General features: G+C 43.8%; 1 protein-coding gene across 2 annotated transcripts in view; it reads right to left on the bottom strand.

Annotated features, from left to right (window-relative positions):
* Positions 1 to 9171, bottom strand: part of IGBP1 (immunoglobulin binding protein 1) — a 42483-nt gene extending 33312 nt beyond the window's left edge. The window contains exons 1-2 of one of the 2 annotated variants that reach the window (XM_036304512.1): positions 8501 to 9171; positions 7843 to 8136 (exon numbers count right to left, since the gene is read on the bottom strand). In XM_036304512.1, coding sequence (XP_036160405.1) covers positions 7843 to 8136; positions 8501 to 8811 — 605 coding nt within the window. In that variant the 5' untranslated portion in view covers positions 8812 to 9171. The remainder of the gene's footprint in view (positions 1 to 7842; positions 8137 to 8500) is intronic. The other variant, XM_036304511.1, reaches the window with a different exon arrangement.
* Positions 9172 to 12484: the final 3313 nt, after the last annotated feature.

Here is a 12484-nt window from a genome sequence, read left to right on the forward strand (position 1 = left end):
CCCTAGGAACCCCAATGCCTTTTACCCTTTGGCCTCTGGACAACTTTCACTGTTCCCTTTTCCAGTTCCCAAGCTGCTGAAGAGAGCTAATGAATTATAAATTTGTGACCACTTTGAGTAGTCACTTTTGCTCAACTATCCTTTTGTTCATCTTTTGTGGATCCCATGCCACTATCACACCAGGTGGCCTTCAATTCAACTTCCCCTTTTACCTTAAAATCTCTTGCCCAGCCGGCATGGCTCAGTGGTTGAGGATTGACCCCATGAACCAGGAGATCATGTTTCGATTCCAGGTCAGGACACATGCCTGGGTTGGAGGCTCGATCCCCAGTGGGGGCTGTGTAGGAGGCAGCCAATCAATGATTCTCTCTTATCATTGATGTTTCTATCTCTATCTCTCTCTCCCTCCCCCTTCCTCTCTGAAATCAATATAAACATAGTTTAAAAAAAATCTCTGTAGCTTCACCTTTCCTCTTGTCCATAAGGGGCTAATGCTATCTTTAGGAGCCAAGGCCATCTCTTTACCATTCCACTCTTGCTACGAATCCCACCCACATTCTTCCAGGCCTCAGTCTATCAATTACCCTGTCATTAGCAGTAACAATTTTTTCACTCTGCTGGTGCCTTTACCCTTTCCTAGACACAACTTCCAAAACATATTCTATCTCTTTGTTCTATGCTATAGTGGAAATAGTACCAGAACTGGGAATTTGAAAACCTAAGTTTAAATCCTAGCCTGCACTTACTAGCTATGTAACTTGGATATGTCAATTCTCAGAGCCAAATTCCTTATCTCTAACATATCTACACTAATAAAAGACAAACATGCAAATTGACCATACCTTCGCTATGCCTTAAGCCATGCCCACCAGCCCATCAGAGCAACTATATGCAAATTAACCTTCAACCAAGATGGTGGCCTGCAGCCATGGAGCTGGAGCAAGCAGGAGGCTTGGGTTGCCCTGGCTGGCTCTGAGCTCCACTCAAGGCTATAAAGTTTCAATTATAGAAGGTAAATAAATCCCAGAATAAAAAAAGAAAAAAAGGAGAGGCTGGTAGCTTCCATCGCCGGGGGGCTTGGCCAGCCTGAAAACGGCCCTCAGCCCCTCACCCAGACTAGCCAGACACCCCAGTGGGGACCCCCCCAACCTAAAAGGGGTGTGGCCAGCCTGAAAACAGCCATTAGCCCCTCGCCCAGGCTGGTCAATCCTCCATGGGGTGAGGGTCCCCACGGGGGGGGGGGCTTGACCAGCCTGCAAACGGCCATGAGCCCGTCACCCAGGCTGGCCAGGCACCCCAGTGGGGACCCTCACCCTGAAGGGGGTGTGACCAGCTGCAAACAGCCATCAGCCCCTCACCCAGACTGGCCAGACACCCCAGTGGGGACCCCCCAACCTAAAGGGGGTGTGACCAGCCTGCAAACACCCATCAGCCCCTCACCCAGGCTGGCCAGGCACCCAAGCGGGACCCCCACCCTGATCCAGGACACCCTTCAGGGCAAACCAGCCGGCCCCTACCCGTACACCAGGCCTCTATCCTATATAATAAAAGGGAAATATGCAAGTTGACCCTAACAGCAGAACGACTGGGAATCACTGGTCACTATGACACACACTGACCACCAGGGGGCAGACGCTCAATGCAGGAGCTGTCCCCTGGTGGTCAGTGCGCTCCCACAGTGGGAGCTCTGCTCAGCCACAAGCCAGGGTGATGGCTGCCAGCACATCGGTGGTGGCGGGAACCTCTCCCGCCTCCTCAGCAGCACTAAGGATGTCCAACTGCAGCTTAGGTCTGCTCCCTGCTGGTAAGTGGACATCCCCTGAGGGCTGCCGGGCTGCAGAGGGATGTCTGACTGCCAGCTTGGGCCCAACCCTCCAGGGAGCAGGCCTAAGCCAGCAGATGGACATCCTCTGAGGGGTCCCAGACTGCAAGAGGGCATAGGCCAGGCTGAGGGACCACCCCGAGTGCACAAATTTTTGTGCACCGGGCCTCTAGTCTATAATAATAAAAGCATAATATGCAAATCGACCAAATGGCTGAACAGTGGAATGATCATCTGGATGAACTTCTGGACACAGCCGGTGTTGTGAGGGCCTATTCTGGAACGAATTTCGTGCATTGGGCCTCTAGTATGCTAATAAAAGAGAAAGATGCAACTTGACCATATCTTCACAATGCCCACCAGACAATCAGGAATGAGTATGCAAATTAACCCAACAAATATGGTGGGTTAATTTGCATACACAGCCACTGAGCAGCTGGGGTTGGGGCAGGACATTTGTGTTGTTGCCATGGCAATGATGCAGGCATTCCGCACCCCGCCCCCCCCCCCCCCAGCCGCTCTGGGCCTCTGGGCAGCGTGGGAAGCCGGAAAGGCAGCTCCGGGCTAGAGCGAAGGTGGTGCCAGCAGCCAGGGGAAGCAAGGCCCATTCCTGCATGAATCTTTGTGCATTGGGCCTCTAGTGGGGATAATATTTGCTTTGTGCAGTTGTTAACAGGATCAAATGGAACAACATACATAAAAGTGCTTTGTAAGCAGCAAGGTAATACAAATATTGCTAGCTGATAAAAAAAATTGAATCTAGGAAGGGCTAGATGATGCCCCACCAATTAAGTGGTAGAAATTGGTCACCCCAGGTTTGTCTGACTAAAAAGCCCAGGCTTTTTCTGCTATACCACATTGTTTCCATCTTCCTAAAGACCACTCTGTCTCTCCCAAAGACAACTCAACTACCTACTATAATCCAATTACTGGGCACCAAGAATACAGTGATACAATTGGGATACTAAAGATACAATTAGTCAGCTTCTGACATTTAGGAATTTCAAGTCTAGAGAATAATATAGTTATTATAAGAACCATAAACTAAGTGTTACAATATGGGGGAGGAGGGTGGTGATGGGTAGGGAGAAGCTTCAAGAGGACATGACTTTTGCTCTCTCTTGCCCAGGCTTCTACAAGTAATTCTATCTGTACCTTGCTGAGTCTCTTACCTACTTCTGGTTGCTCTTTCATTTCTCTTCCTTCTCCCTTAACTTGTCCTCAAGGTTTTATCCTTGGCTTTTTTCCCCCTTCTACATGTTATTCCTTGGCAAACTATACAAATCCACCAAAGCGCCTAAATTTTTAGCACTAGTAACAAAATTGCCTCACATGTTTTAGTTACACATTTCCATCTGTCTATGGAGATGGTTATCCAGTTGACATTTTTGGAACTAAATTCAGTAAATCTAAAATTAGATTTATTGCTTACCTAGCTTCTACTCTTCTGTTTCTATCAAAAGAATGGAGGTTCAGTCAATCAATTAGACTTACACTTACTCCTCAAAGATGGGAATTAGAGTAGGAGAGAATACGTGAAGAAACAGGTTTTGAGAGAGAGAGAGAGAGAGAGAGAGAGGTGTTTTATGTAGCATGGCCTCAGTATGTAAAGTTGTGGGGTGAGGGAAGGAAGACCTACAAAAGGTAACTAAGGATCTGAACAATAACTTTTCTATTGCAAAAGTAATGTCTCTGATAGTTGTAACTTCATTTTTATTACCTTTTCCAAGTTGAAGTACTACTACAGCATGTTAACTTTTCTTTCTGCCTCTCTCTTCCCTTTCAATATTCTATACACATCATTTCATTATTCAGACCTCTGAGCTTCTGCCAAATCAGACTACTCTCCATTCCATGTACATACCTCAAACTGCCTTGGGCTTTTGCTCGTGTTGTTCCTCCTACTTGTTCCTCCTAACTTGTAAATATTTCTTGAGCACCTTCTATATGCCAGAACCTGTGGTCAACATACTGCAGTGAACAAAAGAGAAATAGCTCCTTGACCTTCTGGAGCATACATTCTAGCAGGGGAGACAGATGAATGAAGAGCATTCCATGCAAAGACAACATGAACAAAGACTCTTTAGAACTGCGGTTCTCAACCTGTGGGTTGCAACCCTTTTGGGGGTCGAACGACCCTTTCACAGGGGTCGCCTAAGACCATCGGAAACACATATATAATTACATATTGTTTTTGTGATTAATCACTATGCTTTAATTATGTTCAATTTGTAACAATGAAATTGGGGGTCACCACAACATGAGGAACTGTATTAAAGGGTCGTAGCATTAGGAAGGTTGAGAACCACTGCTTTAGAAGGAAGGAGCTGGGTCTGTTCAAAGAACGAAAAGGCTACTGAGCAAAGGGAGTGTGATACACAATGAAATTGGAGAGAGGCAGGCACCAGATCATGCAGGGCCTTGCAGTTAGTGGTTTCGCTATTTCAGGTGAGATACTGGTGGTCTAGACTAAGGTATGAGATAATGGAGATGGAGAGAAGCAGAAGGACGTAAGATACATTTTGTAGCTACAATTGGCAGGCCTTGAAGAATGAATGGATGTGGAGATTCAGAAGGGAGGAAATGAGACTAACTTCTAGGTTTCTGGCTTAAACACCTGGTGAATGGTGATAAACCTATTAAGATGGTGAAGTCTTGGGTGTGGGGGGATATTTGCAGGTTAAAAAGCCAAGGGTTCAATTAAGGGCATGTTAAGTTTGAGATGTCTGTGAAACATCCATGTAGGGCAGAGATTTTAAACCAATGTGCCACAGTAATTTTTAAAACATGCAATACCTGATGATTTAGTCAGGAGCACTGACCTCTTTTCTCTTAGATTGTCAAATAAAAAAAATGAGAAAACAGCCAACACAACAATAGCCACCTGGTATGAACAAATCAAAATTAGACCTATTTTTTTGGTCAGATCGGCAAAAAGTATATTTTTTGATGTGCCGCAGAATTTTACTAATTATTTTACGTATGCCATGAGATGAAAAAGGCTGAAAATCACTGATGTAGGGTGTTGGAAGTATGAATCTGAAAGTAAGAAAATGCTGATATCTCATCTATCAGGCATGTAAAGAAAACATTCAAAGATCAAGCTTTCTAGCCAAAGAAATGCAAATCAAAACAATGAAATACTTTTGTTTGCCCAACTGGATTTTCCAAGTGTTAACATCCAAGATCAGTGCAGTGGGACACATTCTGCAATTTGTTATTGTAGAAAGCAACACACTGTTACCATCAAGTCTTCAAATATCCCCGCATGACCTATGAACCAGGAGGTCGTGGTTCAATTCCTGGTCAGGGCACATACCCAAGTTTCAGGCTTGATCCCCAGTGTGGGGCATGCAGGAGGCATTTGATCAATGATTCTCTCTCATCATTGATGTATCCATCTCCTCCCTCTCCCTTCCTCTCTGAAATCAATAAAAAATATTTTTTAAAAATTCTGAAAGTATTTAAAACCTTTGATCTAGTCACTTGTCCTTCTAGAAATTTATCCTAAGGAAACAGTGACAGATGCAGTTAAAGATGTTTGTTTAAGCAAAAAAGAAAAAAAGAGAACTCAGACATGGACAACAGTGTGGTGATGGCAGGAGAGGGGGGTGTGGGAGTGAGGGGGTATAGAATGGGGGGTGGAGGTGAAAGACGGCATAGAGGAGATAAATGGTGATGGAAAAATTAAAGTAAAATTTAAAAATATATATGTTTGGCCTGGCCAGTATGGCTCAGTGCTTGAGTGTTGACCCATGTACCAAGAGGTTGCTGATTTGATTCTGGGCTTAATTCCCAGTAGGGGGCATGCAAGAAGCAGCTGATCAATGTTTTTCTCTCATCAGTGTTTCTCCCCCTTCCTCTTTCTCTAAAATCAATAAAAACATATAAAAGAAAATAATAATGTTTGTTCTTAACATTATTTATTTATTTTTTTAAAAAATATATATTTTTATTGATTTTTTTACAGAGAGGAAGGGAGAGAGAGATAGAGAGTTAGAAACATCGATGAGAGAGAAACATCGATCAGCTGCCTCCTGCACACCCCCTGCTGGGGACGTGCCCGAAACCCAGGCACATGCCCTTGACCGGAATCGAACCTGGGACCCCTCAGTCCGCAGGCCGACGCTCTATCCACTGAGCCAAACCAGTTTCGGCATTAACATTATTTAGAATAGCAAAAATAAAAGCCCAAACCATAAATAGTCTAAGTATTTGACAATAAAAGATTAGTTTAAATACTTATGGTGTATCTATGGGCTGAAATGTTATGCGGCCATTAAATACCATGGTTTCAAAAGACACAGGGAAATGCTCACAATATAATGTTAGATTAAAAAAGATGAAAAACTATATATACAGTATTATTCCAAATTTATTAACTAAAATAACTACATCATATCTAAAAGGAAACATTCAGAAAGTTAACAAAGATCATCTCTGAGTGCTAAGATTAAGGATTACTTTAATTCAAAAAATATTCTCTATTTTTCCAACTTTCTATTATGGGTATTACTTTTACATTCAGGAAAATCTGTAATCTCTTATTTTTAACCATCCTTCAAGGCTTATCGCAAATGCTGTTACCTTCTGAAACCTTCCCTATCCCTCCAACCAGAACTGAGCACTGTTGTTTCTCCACAACACTGTGTGGATGAAAAGGGGCCACATACTAGCTTGACTAACTCAGGGAAGGCCTGCATGGCAGTCTTGTAAACTAAGAGACCTAAAGTAACCACAAAGGATAGTCTGAAATGAAACCTCTTAATTAAAAAGCAGCTTATAGTGGGTACTCATGTCCTAGGCCAGTATCTTCCCTGACAAAGATCAACTTTTTACTGAGCCTCTTATCTTTTTGCATTTAAGATAACATACCTGTAGAATGTCAGGGTAACTTGTAACTTCCCTTTGTCTAGACCCCTCAGGGTATGATAAATGGCACTAGGCGAAGACCACAAATTTCCCTCATTATTGTTATGTTAATCATTGAGATTATTCCTTCACCTTCCTCACACCCCAAGCTCCCCTAGGTCTGAAAGCTACAACATTCTTGATCATCATTCTTTCCCCCTCTCCACAACTCTCTTTGCATTCTAACATCACCTAACTGCTTATAGTTACTCCCCACCCACACATCTCCACCCCGGCACAGCTCTTTAATGCCCTTATATCTTAGCAATGCTATCTGTGCTGCCTAATGCCCTCCTTTCATCTTCTAGGTAATATTCCTATTCATCCTTAAACAACTCATCATAAGTTACCTCTTCCAGGGAGCCTTCTCCTCTTTCCTGCTCCATCTTTGGATAGGTGCCTCTCTAGCCTGTTCTCACAGTACCTTGTACATCTTTCTATCACATCATTTTATATTGATACTGTTTCTATGCCTTTTTTCCCCTCACCAGACTGTATGCTCCTCCAAGGCAGACACCACTCATACTCACAGAAACAGGCATACTCAGTTTGTATCCCCAGTGACTAGCATAGTTCCTAGACACTGTGAGCACTCTTTAAATACATTAAAAAAAAAAAAAAAAAACTAAACTGAGAGCAAGGAACCTGTTCAAGGTTACACAATGAAGGTATGCCAGGACTAAGATTAGTTCGGGATGTTACACACCTGATCCAATACTGTTAGAAAAGAGATTCTCAATCAATGGATTGTAAATGGACTACAACTACAAGATATTGTGCCCTTCAGAGATATTTGCCCCACAGTACTATACAAATATTACCATGTTGTGATGTGGGAGAGATTGGGAGACATTCCACTAAACTACATTGCTGCTGTTGGCAACCATAAGGAGTCTGATGGTTAGGAATGATCATCTCAACAAAGGTAGAGGGTTCTTGAAAAACTCAGTAGAGTTTGCTAGCACCAGGGCCTATGCTCAATAAAAATGAAAAGAGTGACATATATCATTGTCCACCCGCTCCCCCCTCCGGCCCCCCCCCCCCAAACATACACCCTTCTCAACAGCACTTGGCATTGGGCAGTTTTCTAATTATAACTACTGACCCACCTCTCTATTTTAGCCTGTCTTTGAGATGCCATAGCAACGAGGCTAGGATGGGCCATGGAGGAACTAGCTGTGTTATTTTCAGCTGAGTTGTTCTTGGTTTTGGGCAACTCAAACTCTGCCACATGATAGTGCTGGCATTGAGTTAAGTAGTTTAAAAAGTGTTCTCGAGCCCATTGCAAATGATCTAAGCGCTTGCTGGGGTTGCCTTGTTTCATGGCGAGGGCTCCTTGAAATGCTGGCACCATCAGGTACTTCAGGTCGGTGGAAGCAATCTCTTCCAAATCTTCATTTTGGCTGGAAAAAGCAAAGAAGAGGCTGTGAAGCCTGGTTGGGCATTAAAACTGTGGCCCTTGCTTACTGGGGGGTGGGGCGCGTTGGGGTGGGAGTGAGGCAAAGGGTGGAGGCAAGGGGAACAGTGGCCTGGTTTCTTCCAAGTGGCTGAGCGCTCACACCCGTCAACAGCAGATACAATGTAACAGAGTCGTGGGATATTGACTACTCGGGAAGAGAGGTGGATTATGTAAACAATATACACGAGATCACAATGGGAGGCAGGCATGAAAGGCCCTTAGTCTTAGTCTCCTCCACCCAGGCCCAAAGGCTCCACCCTTGGTAACCATTATTACCTACGCTGTCAGCTATTACCCTCTCCCCATACCTGAACAAGTCGAGCTGCGCTAACATTTCGGCGGCCTGCTTAAGGAGCTGGAGTCCTTTCAACACCTTCTCTTGGACTGCCCGGGAACCGGTGGGCTCGGTCGCTACTTCCACTTCGTCCAGAAGCCGTCTGCTGATATCAAACAGTTCGGGCAGCCGTGGCAGCGGTAACTCGTCTTCTTCGGCTGCTGCCATCTTGAGGGAGGGAGGAACCCGGAAGACTTCACTTCCGGGGTTAAAGGCGACGCGCCACGGAGCTCCGTGAGAAGCTACGAAACCGGAAGGGGCGCTCCCTCGGTCCAGTGGCCCCATTGTTGCCGAAGCGCCAGGGAACCTCCGGAAGCAGCTGTTAGCCGGCCCTGGCAACCGTTTCTACTGGCTCTTTTGACCAGGCCGTCGTTACCTGTAGGAGGCCACGGAGAAAAACAAGCGCATGAGCAAAACGCTCAGCCCCCTTTCCGGCTTGCTCCTCCTCGCGGAGGCTGAGCTGGGAAGCTCCGTTGCCTCAGAGGCCCGGCTATGGCGAGGCTGAGTACTGAGCGCGAGCGGCGCGCTTCCGGAGCCGGTCTGCCGCGCGCCTAACCGCGCTAGGTGAGGGGCCGCGGCAGCCCGGGCTCCAGCTGCTGTGCCGCCCCCGTGGCCCACAGGTCTGGGCGCCTGAGTGCCGAGTGCAAGTAGCGCCTCCACAGCTGGAGCTCCGGGATCCTCCCACCCAATCCTCTCCCGCCCACTTCCGCCTCAGGTCACCCTTCCTCCCACACAATGCCTTTAAAAAGTTTTCCTCTGTGAAACCTTCCTTGACACCCGCCCCCCCCCACCAAGCACAGTTCTCTGCATCTACAGATCTGTGTATCTCCCTTACTAGAATGAGTCTGATTAATTTTTGCAACCCTCTGGCTAGCCCAGTTAGTACTTATGAAGTGCTCAGTGTCAATACGTAGCCACTAGCCATATGGGGCTATTGAGTACTTAAATATGCCCATTTTTAATTGAGATGTGTTGTAAATGTGAAACAGACACCGGAGTTTGAAAAGTTATTATGAAACAAGACTATATCAATAATTTTTACACTGACTACGTTGTTGAAATAGTTATTTTGTATATATTGGGTTAAATGTATTAAAATTAATTTCACTTGTGTCTTCACTTTTTTTATGTGCCTACTAGAAAACTTAAATTTACATATTGGACTCGCATTTGTGGCTTACATTATATTTCTACTGGACAGTGCTGATGTAAAAATATAATTGGGGGGTGTCATTGTTTTGAACAAATCATTATAAATATACTAGTATACTGATTACCTTAGGATACATCCCAAGTTGTCCTAGAAGATTTAAGTAGAAAATAAGCTTATTTTCTGGCCTGGAAAATAAGCTTTTAAATTAAATGTAGTTGAAAAGAAAAAAAATTGTCATGTAAAAACAACTAGACGGGCCGAAACCGGTTTGGCTCAGTGGATAGAGCGTCGGCCTGCGGACTGAAGGGTCCCGGGTTCGATTCCGGTCAAGGGCATGTACCTGGGTTGCAGGCATATCCCCAGTAGGAGATGTGCAGGAGGCAGCTGATCAATGTTTCTCTCTCATCGATGTTTCTAACTCTATCTCTCTCCCTTCCTCTCTGTAAAAAATCTATAAAATATATAAAAAAAACACACAAAACAAAACATTGATGATATATGTATTAATAAAAATTATAGAAAATAAAAAAAAACAACTAGACGGCAATATAAGACAGTATATAACTAGGTGATGTCACATTGCACAGGCTGTTAGAAAACTAAGAAATGACAAGTCATTCTATGCTAGGAATTCAGAAAGCTTCTTAGATACGATATGCTGTCATAGAATTTCAAAGTTGGAAGGGAACCTCAAAAATCAAAGGAAAAACTGACACCAGAAAGGTTAAGTGACTTACCCAACCAGTTGTGACAAAGCCAGTGTCTTCCAAATTCAATTGTTTTTACTCCCTCAATCTTAAATTGAGCTGGATTTAAAAAGATGGACAGCCCTAGCCAGTTTGGCTCAGTGGATAGAGTGTCGGCCTGCGGACTGGAGGGTCCCAGGTTCGATTCCAGCAAAGGCCAAGGTTGCAGGCTTGATCCCCAGTGAGGAGCATGCAGGAGGCAGCATATCAATGATTCTCTCTCTCATCATTGATGTTTCTAACTCTCTCTCCCTTCCTCTCTGAAACCAATAAAAAAAGATTTATGTGGGGCAGAATGAAGTCCTTGGCTAAAACAATGCTTTGCAAGAGGGAGAGGAGAATGGGACATAAGTGTAGGTTGGAAAAGCTTCCCAGATGATTCTAATAAACCTCCCCTTGAGACACCTCATTTTAGAAGCTGAGGAGGAAGGGAGACTGGCAAATTATTACCTAGTGTTTTATTTGTCTGGCACCTCTAATGACTCTAGTAAATTGAGCTTTTAGGATCAGCCTTAGGCAGTAATACAAAGTAATAAGATAGTACTTGTGGAGGAGACTTGGAAACTCAGTAATTGTGAGACTAAAGAAAATTTGTTCATGTGCATTTGCTTGGATTAAGGTATAGCTTTACTGTTGTCTAAGAGAAAAAGAAATATGCAGAATTTGAATTTGGTCCTGAACTTTGTAAGCCATTTTTTTCTATGGCTTCCAAAATGAGAGTCTTTATGGGAATTGCCAATTACTTTCAGAGTGTATATTAAATTGTCACTATAAGCATTGCATTGCATCTTATTTTGAGACTAGAGTCCCAGTGCACGAAATTTGTGCAAGGGGTTTGGCCCTTGCAGCCGCCCTTGCAGCCGCGGCAGCTTGCCTTGGCCCTTGTGGCTTCGTCCAGAAGGTTGTCCGGAAAGACATCTGGAAGGTCATTTGGCTGTCTGGTCTAATTAGCATATTATGCTTTTATTATTATAGTTACCAAGATTAATAAATAAAAAATAATATAAATTAGTTGTTTATTGTATTTCTGTATGTAAACACTTTATCACATTAAATTCCTATTATGTATAGATTTTTAAAAATTTTAAATATATTTTTATTAATTTCAGAGAGGAAAGGAGAGGGAGAGAGAGAAACAATGATGAGAATCAATGATCGGCTGCCTCCTGCACACCCCACATTGGGGATTGAGCCCACAACCCAGGCATGGGCCCTTGACCAGAATCGAACCCGGGACCCTTCAGTCCACAGGCTGACGCTCTATCCACTGAGCCAAACCAGGGGCAATATAGAAGATTTTTATAAAATCTTAGTTTAGGAGAACTGGAAGGACCATTAGAAATCATGTAAGTGTAATTATACTTAAACTTTTTGTTGTAGCAGAACTCTTTTTTCAAACCAAGTTTTAGATAGCCCATGATTTCTAAAAGGGCTGCTGTGCTGGAGATGGATACCCCTGCCATGCCAACTCAGCCCATCTTTTCCCTAACCTGCTTAGTAGCACCCACAACACCACGGCTGGGTGTCTGAGGGACTCAAGGGCTCTAAGTAACAGTATAAAAAGCACTAATCTAGCACAGCCCTCTCATTTAGCAGTTGAGGAAACAGACCCTGAGAAGTTAAATGACTTGCCCAAGGTCACACAGCTAAGATGAACTGGGCAACAGTATATAGAGTTGGGATGGGGAAAAACTAGAGTCCAGAATAGTAGAAAGCATTTTAATTAATCTACACATGACCATAGAAATGAGATGACCTTTCAAATATTTCCTGATGTGACTCACTGGTAGAGATGATAGATGTTCTTTTGCTCCATAAGGATCTTAACACAGATTTGTTATCTTGGATAATTGTATGATTCATGAAAGAAATGTTAAAGTAGACCTTTTCCTGCCTATCTGAATTGAGGTGCTTGGTTGGCAGTTTAGGCATTCTTTGGTTGGCTTTAGTGGGTCTACTGCTGTTTTATCTTGAGTAATTCTCTACTGACATTTGTATCTGTAATGCCAGCAATTAACACTAGATAAGATCAATTGTGTATAGTGTAATTTGCCAAAAA

The sequence above is a fragment of the Myotis myotis genome, unplaced genomic scaffold, assembly GCF_014108235.1.
Source record: "Myotis myotis isolate mMyoMyo1 unplaced genomic scaffold, mMyoMyo1.p scaffold_m19_p_4, whole genome shotgun sequence".
Taxonomy (NCBI): domain Eukaryota; kingdom Metazoa; phylum Chordata; class Mammalia; order Chiroptera; family Vespertilionidae; genus Myotis; species Myotis myotis.